The sequence below is a fragment of the Pseudonaja textilis genome, chromosome 12 (genome assembly GCF_049901715.1).
Source record: "Pseudonaja textilis isolate UNSWEBS1 chromosome 12, rPseTex1.2, whole genome shotgun sequence".
Classification (NCBI taxonomy): Eukaryota; Metazoa; Chordata; class Lepidosauria; order Squamata; family Elapidae; genus Pseudonaja; species Pseudonaja textilis.
Window position 1 is genome coordinate 20,917,183 of NC_142001.1, and position 8,103 is coordinate 20,925,285.

Here is an 8,103-nt window from a genome sequence, read left to right on the forward strand (position 1 = left end):
GCCCCCTTACCCCGCTTCTCCTGCCGGAGGGAGGGAGGGAGGCGGCAGGCGCTGCTGCTGATGCCCCCGTTGGACGACCACCAGCCCCCCTCCCCACGCGCTTCCCGCCCCCGAAAGGGAACTCCGGCTGGCCGAGGGTCCCACCTGTCCCGCCTCCCCAACGGCCCCGCTCCCAGGGTGGAAAGAAAACACCGCCAAGACCCGAGATTAAAAAACGCAATCTTTATTCATCTTTAGTCGTGGCATCCTCAGAATGGTGGCCGCGCTCCGGCTTCCAGCAGCCAGAGGGAGACCCTCTTCTCTCCGCCAAACCTCCCCCCATCCGGGTGTTAGAGACCCGAAGCGCCCTCGCGGCGCTCAGGGCACGATGCACATCTGGGAGCTGGGCTCCTCCAGCTTGAAGAAGGGGAAGACCCTCTCGCCCAGGAAGACGGCGTAGGAGAGCAGCGCCACCGGCTCCCGCGTCACCCCGTCAAAGAAGTGGATGGTGCCGCCCTCGTAGTCCAGGTAGAGGCGGAAGCTGCAGATGCTGAGCTCAGGCTCGGCGGGAGGCAGGTGTTCGGGCAGCAGCGCCCAGATGCCTTCGTCTGTGGAGATGCCCACCGGCCCCTTCCGGGACACCGAGTCCTTCATCACCCCGAAGGCCCAGCCGCGGCCCCTCGAGGCCACCTCCACCTGCCAGCAGTGCCGCCCCCCTGTGAACCCCTTCTCCGCCAGGATGCAGGGCGTGGTGTCGAAGGCCTGGCGGCCAGGGAGCAGCCCGCTGGGGGTGGCGTCGTGAGTCACGATCTTCTTGGAGGCGGACAGCAGCAGGTGCGGATGGGCGGTCAGGCGGTCCATGGTCACGTTGGCTTCAAAAGGAGGAGGGACAGCCCTGTCAGAAATTTGAACCCCCCCCCACCCCACACACACACACCAAGGGAGCTAAATCCGAATCTCTCCAGCTTTGCTCCGGTTGCTGGGAGTCGGAGTCCAGGTATCCATTGACTTTTGTCCCACAAGGCAGGCTAGGAATTCTTGGGGGGGGGGGCAGCCCTTATTCCCCTTCCGGAAGCCAGCACGCATGGCAGGGGGAAGTGGGGGGCTCCCCTCTACACCTGGGAGCTGCTTAAGTCCACCAGATCTTAAAGTTGACAAGTTGGAGTCGTTCCCCGCCACCCGCCCCCATTTAGGCAATCAATCATGGTCGGTCCACTTTCCCCACCCCCTCCCCCTTCCAAGGACTCACCTCTTTCCCACACGTACACCAGTGGGAGGGCATCTGGGGAGAGAGACAGGCAAGAGAAAGAGAGGCGGCGTTTTTGGAAAAAATGGTAAGAAATGTGGAGACGTCATTTCCTCTCATTGGTATGGAGAGGGGGAAAAACCTTCCTTGGACAGTTTGCCCTCAGGCCTACTATTGGCTAATCATCTTGGGGTGGGGGGTTCCTACCCAGAAATCCCCCTTCTGTTTCCTTGCCCAGCTCAAAGGCCCCCCACCCTCCCTCCGCCTGGCCTGGCCGGGGTCGTCAGCGGTTCAACCCCTCGGAATCAGCCCTTGGACTCTTCTTCACGTACCTGAAACACCGCAAATGTCTTCTTCATCTTAGCCTGTTTTACCACACAGTCCAAGCAATCATGGCTCACTCAACAGACGACAATTTAGCAAAACCCTGGGAGGGGCTGCCTCTCAACCAGGCGTTACAAACACATTTGCTCCTCGTGGGGCAGCCTGAGGGCAGCTTTCACAGCCCTGGCCCAGGAAATGCTGGGGGGGGGGGGGTGCAGCGAAGCCGCCCAATGTCAGAGCCTCGACTGAAATAAACCTTGCCATCCTATTCACACCTCCGCTCAAATTCCCTCGGTTTTGCACTCTACTCCGTGGTATTTGCTTAGCGGGACTTCTAAAACTGCTCCAGAGCAAATCCTTACCTTTGCACCTCTTCAACGTATCGTCCACAAAAAGGCTTCTGATGGAGAGATCCCACATTTTCTCTTTGTAGGGGGGGAAGTTTCCTTCGGGAGGCTGAGCCAGAAGTTCTTTGCACCTACGGACACCCAGCAGGGAAAGTATTATCCGCTCGCCCAAGTGGGCAGGAAACCTTCAGCATTCTGGGAACAGCAGCAGGCAGACTGCAGAGTTTTCCTGCCCACGAGTGCTCAAGGGGACAAATCACGAATCTTTTTGATGTAGAGCAAAGGGAAAAATAAAGAATGTGCCTCAAGAATAGTCAGATTTGGGAAGGAGCCCAGCTTCATGAGGAGAACTGGAAAAATCGAGTTGGTAGATTCTCATACATTGCACTAAATCGTATTATTTTGTTTGCACTGGGGTTAGGGAGAGGTGTGGATTAACTATCATTTACAACCCCTCTGTAGCTGAGTTCAGGCTATGAAGCAGACATTAAACCTTAGGCAACAAGACTAACTTACAATAAAGCCACTTAACTTAAACCTGTTTAGGCCAATAGGCCAACATCATGCCACCAAAACAACTGCAGCCTGCAGTTCCTGTCCGTCACAAGGACTAATTTGCTACTGATTTCACCTACAAAGCATTTTAAAAAGCAACGCTCCTGAGCCCCAGCAGGAAATACAGGGCCTAAAAAGCAACAGGGGATTCGCCCTCCTTAACCATCACCGGATGCAGCCCCCACCCTTTGAATGCCTTTTGGTCCAGCCCAAGGAGTCGGTGCATAGCACGGCAGCCTAATATGGCGACAAAGGAAGCTGGGAGACGGGGGAAGCTTTACGTACCTGGCCATCACCTCTTTGATATCCTGGAAGGAAAGAGGGGAAAGTCAGTGGCTGTAAAACAGGCTTAATGGCAAGAGCAAACGAGGGTCCTCCTCTTTTGATCACAAGCAAGCATTCAAGTAGGGCTAGCATCCAACCTTGGTCGCTTTAAGACCCGTGGACTTCAGCCCCCAGAATTCCCCACCAGCACGACTCCTGCATGGAAGGGCTCGGAATCCTTTTTTCCAAGGGGTCCAATCCGCTGGGCTTGGAATGGAATAGGGAGGCAAAATGAGTCCACCTGGAGCTGGAGGCCCGGCCTGGCTCTGCCCCCACCCAGGCAGGGGGGTTGCTCATCCCTGAACCTCACCCTTCTGGGCCCCAGAAAGGGGGCCCTCTTTCTCCGGCATGAGGTTGAGCGTCTTCCTAGAGGCGACCTTCCTTCCTGGTTTATGTGACCCGAAGGCCGTGAGCAGAGAGGCAGGAATAGCCCCCCCGAATGGGGAACACCCACCCACCCACCCCACCCTCCAGGAAAAGCCATCACCAAACCCAGAAGCTTTTGCTTAGTGAAGAAACCTCCACCGCTTTCAAACCCTGGTCTTGCAAGGAGGCTGCGGCCGTCGAATGGCCTGCCTTGCGTCCCACTTCCCGCATGGGGGCCCCTCCCGCCGCCTGTGGGCTGCCGACCAGCCTACCATCAGGAATTCATAAGCGGGTTCTTCGAACTTCCACTCCAGCCCCTTGGCGAAGGCCCGGACTGCGCTGTGGTTCTTAGCCAGTCGGGCCAGCTCTTCCTCGATCTCCTCGCTGATCCCTTTGGCTGCCAGCCTTTGGTCCAGCTGAACCGTCTTCACCAGCTCATACATCTCCTTATATCCCGAGCGAAACTTCTGATTCTCACGGTCCATCATTTTCTTTAAAAAAAACAAACCCCAAACCATCTTAGGAAGGAAGGAAGGAAGGAAGGAAGGAGACCTCTCCTGCCAGACCAGCCCTGGCTCCTCCCACCAGAGAAGCCCTACCTCCAGGTTTTCTTTCTCGGTTCGCGTGCGTCTGAAAAGCTGTCTCGGATGTGGGCCTTCTGAATCTTCAGAAGGTCCAGAAACACCCGGACTTTGGTCTGCAAGAAAGAGGCAGTTACTGCAACTGGAGCTGCCTTTGATCTCGGAGGGACGCAGAGCAAGGCCCCTCCCAGCCCTGAGGGCTATTGGGCGGCCCTCCTGGAGTTGGCTGCACCCTGAATATCTGTCGGGAGACAAGCTACCTCCTCAGTTAAGGCCTGCACATGAGTGCAAGTAACTTCTACACGGGGCAAAGTTGTAGTATATCCCTTCAGCCTGTGAAGTTGCTGGGCTCACTGGCTGCTGTCCTGTAAGCAAACATTTGAACTACTTCAGTGTAGCTGGTACAGGACCACAGAGCATCCCAGGGCAGGGGTCTCCAACCTTGGCCACTTTAAGCCTGGAGGACTTCAACTCCCAGAATTGGCAACGCTGGCTGGGGAATTCCGGGAGCTGAAGTCCTCCAGGCTTAAAGTGGCCAAGGTTGGAGAGCCTTGTCCCAAGGTATAACATGGTTTGTTGGTTGCCTTATCGTGGGTCCATGAACTCAACCCACATGGCTTATTAAACTCACCAGAGTTAAGCAGAGTTATCTTAACCCAACAGCCGACACCCCTTTTCTGCTGGAGTCACAGGAGCCACACCCAAGGCCAGGTCAGCCTCCCCAACCACCAAGTCCACTGCACGTGGGAAGCAACTTCCTTCGAAAGGAGGCTTGTTCGCTTCCCCTGCAGCCAGAGGAGACCCTCCCTACCTTGGCCGCCTGGGCTGCCCCTTCCAGAGAAGCCAGGGTGTGGCCGGTGTGATCCGGGGAAATCAGGCACTCGGCGCAGAGGAGCGCCTGGTCCTTCTGGCAGAAGACGGTCAGCAGCTGCTTGTGAGCCTCGCAAAACCCCCGGCTGGGTTTCTTCAACACCCCCTTGTCTTGCAGCTTTCTGATGAGCCAGGCAACGTTGCCCAGTTGCCTGTTGAGCATCAGGGTCACATGATCGAACCTCTGGTGGCACTGGGGGCAAGCCACGTTGCTCTGCGCACCTCCCCAGTGCTTCTGGATGCAAGCGTGGCAGTAGTTATGGCCGCAGTTTAAAGTCACCGGCTCGTGGAACACACGCATGCATAGAGTGCAGGTAGCTGCATCTGGAAGGTATTCCGAGATCTTCCCCGTATCCATTGTGGCCTTCGCCCAAAATGCCCCCAACCCCGTTTCTCACAAATGGCTGCTCAGGCTGCCTCCTTACGGCTTCCCCCCCCCACTTAAATAAGAGCCTCTAGTGATTTCCTGCCTGCCAATGAGCTCCTAATGATTCGGTTAAGCCCCTCCTGGATCCCTACAGGGCTGATCCTGCTGGGAGAAGAATCGCCCTGCGGCCCCCTGGAGGGAGTGGAGTCTTCAGGAGCCCCACTTCTTCTTTGGCCGGGAAAATGTTCCATTTGCGCCTCCTCCTCCTCCTCCTCCTCTCTGGGTTTCTGCAACTGAATCTCTCCAGGTTTTTCTCAAAGCCCGTTTAGAGTTCTGCCTTTGGAACAGGCCCCATTTCCGGTCCTTTAACAGCAGCAAAGGGGCAGGTGAAGGGCAGCTCACCTGCCTCAGCCATTGGACCACTTGCTCCTAAAGGGACAGAGATTGGCAAGGAGGGGAGCTGGAGACCAGGGTCTTCCAATGGGCTGCCCACCCCCCACAGAATTAGCCCTACAGAATTTCTCAGCTATTATTACAGCCACCAAATATTGGTCTCAATTCAACCTGGAGGAAGCCCAGGAGGGCAGCTTGGGGGGGGGGTCCCAGAGTTGACCCAGTGAAGTTTAAAGAGTTACTAGTGTGTACGATAGGGACGCGGTGGCTCAGGGGTTAAGAGGCTGAGCATGTCGATCAGAAAGGTCGGCAGTTCGAATCCCTAGCACCGCATAACGGAGGGAGCTCCCGTTCCTTGTCTCAGCTTCTGCCAACCTAGCAGTTTGAAAGCATGTAAAAACTGCAAGTAGAAAAACGGGGACCCCTTTGGTGGGAAGGGAACGGCGTTCGGTGCGCCTTCAAAGGCGTTTAGTCCTGCCGGCCACATGACCACGGAGACGTCTTCTTCTTTGGCTTTGCAATGGAGATGAACAGCGCCCCCTAGAGCCAGGAACGACTAGCACGGATGTGCAAGGAGGGGAACCTTTACCTTTACCTGTGTATCATACCGGATAACATCTTATCTCCTTACAAATGTGGGCTTTTGTCTTCAGTTGTTCTGGGTGCATCATTTGAGGTGCCCTAAATATCCAACTTCCCATCTTTCCTGCAAAAATCTAGAAAACCACTTGAACCCTCACCCCTAGTTTCTTGGACTGTATAGCAAAAGTGAGTTTGTGTGTGTGTGTGTGTGTAAGAATTGTACTTCCAGTACTTGCAATGTTCTGTTAATGTAGCTTTAACAATAAAATTGATTTACTCATCTGGTTGTGTTTCCTGCAGGCCTTCGGGGCAAGACTGCTCATCTTTACACGGGCATTCCAGGTTCACACATTACACTAAAGTAGGGCCTCTCAAACTTGGACACACAAGCAACTGGAGAACGATGGTCACAAACGGACTTTTAAACCTTCTCAGCTTTGCCCAGAGGACAGGACATTCTCCTCTGATGTCTAAAGCCCCTGGGGCAGCTCGGACCCTCCCGTGAAGCATACATGGATTAAAATGTACTTGTTGATATCTATGTATGGTAAATGTTGTCCCTGTGTTAAACAAACGCAGTGGCTGTCTTGTATCAGGATTGTTTCTGAAACACTTCTGGTGGTGCAACACTGGCACAATCTCTGTGTATCCTTGGCAACTTTTCAGATGTGTGGATTTACGAGGCCTGGGATTCCCCTACCAGAAATTAAGCGGGCCCCTTAAAAAGACGCAGAAAGAAAATTCCACCTGTTGCAAAGTTCCCAGGTTTGAGACTGGGCTTGGGATGCCCCCCCCCGCCACCCAGGGAGGGGGCGAGGAACAACCGATTCAGCTTTAAAACTTTTTTGTGTGTGGGGGGGGTGTTGACTCCTCCCCCTCTGGCCTTCCTGAAGTAATAGGGGCTGCCAGGAGGAAGAGGGGAAGAGGGTCTTGTTTCCAGGCCAGAAGTAGAGGATTGGTGGGTCTATTTCAGCGGAAGCTCCAGGAAGACTCGGGGCCTTTTTCAAAAGTGATCTGGGGCAGGACCCCAATTTTAATGACTCTTGGTTGCCGTTACTGTTTAGCAACAGTCAGCATCTTCGTTGCCCCGGATGTCTATGGAGATTCTCCGTCCTCCAGGTCAGGTTTGTCCCAGGGGTGGTTTCTTTTTTCTTTTTTCCCCCAAGAGCCAAACTGGACTTTCTGGTTTTTCTTTGAAGACCTTTCGCTTCTCATCCAAGATGCTTCTTCCCTTAGAACTTGAAGAAGCGTCTTGGATGAGGAGCGAAAGGTCTTCAGGGAAAAAACCAGAAAGCCCAGCCTGCCTCTTGGGGTGGGGGGAATATAAAAAGCCCTTTTGGGACATTTCATGGGACTTTTAATTACCCCAGCCCCCCTCCCGCCTCATTTAGGCAGCCTGGAAGGAGGGGGAGGCGGGCGTTCTCCTACAGCGCTCCCTTCCACCATTCCTCCTTCCAAGGAAATGCGGGCCTAAGCCCCCGCAACGTGCTTACCGTCCCTGTCCTATTCTTCCTTTCTTTTTCCTATCCGCTTCATGTATTCATATCCATGCTTATACTTGTACCTGTTATCTAATACTTGCTTGATGGATGGATGGATGGATGGATGGATGGATAGATAGATAGATAGATAGATAGATAGATAGATAGATAGATAGATAGATAGATAGATAGATAGATAGATAGACAGACAGACAGACAGACAAATAAAACGCCTTTCCGTGCATCGGAAGAAAGGACGGCGAGGAAGCCGAGCCGGGCGGCACACAAAGGCAATCAATCCGATGCATCCAAGAACGAAGCGCCAGCGCAGATCGCGAGGACCGAAGCGCCGCCCGGGCAATCCGGCCCCGCCCACTCAGCCCCCGGCCCCGCCTCCTGGACGCGCGCCTGCGCACGGGCCGCGCCCCGCCGCCGCCGCGCCTGCGCAGAGGCGGCCGCCGCGAGCATTGTGGCGGGGCGGCGGCGGCGATGGCGGCCGGTCAAGGCGGCGGTCCTGCGCGGCCAGCAGCGAGGAGGAGAGGCGGCGGCGGGGGCGGGCGGCGCGGGCGGCGCGGGAGGGGTCGGGGGCGGCTCCTCGTCGTCCTCGTCGCTGCCGCCCCCGGTCCCCTCCCCCGCGCCCCCTCCTCCCCGCCGCCCCCCGCCGCCGCCCCCGCCGCCCTTCGCCGAG

The 8,103-nt window shown here is 55.7% G+C and overlaps 1 protein-coding gene across 1 annotated transcript; it reads right to left on the minus strand.

Moving 5' to 3' along the window:
• Window positions 1-207: 207 nt before the first annotated feature.
• On the minus strand, window positions 208-4,278 carry LOC113446768 (E3 ubiquitin-protein ligase TRIM15-like). Its single transcript, XM_026716558.2, has 6 exons — window positions 3,741-4,278; window positions 3,414-3,632; window positions 2,737-2,759; window positions 1,912-2,027; window positions 1,229-1,261; window positions 208-851 (listed from the first exon to the last, which is right to left on the minus strand). The coding sequence occupies exons 2-6, from the start codon at window positions 3,627-3,629 to the stop codon at window positions 358-360; spliced, it is 882 nt and encodes a 293-aa protein (XP_026572343.2). The 5' UTR covers window positions 3,630-3,632; window positions 3,741-4,278; the 3' UTR covers window positions 208-357.
• Window positions 4,279-8,103: the final 3,825 nt, after the last annotated feature.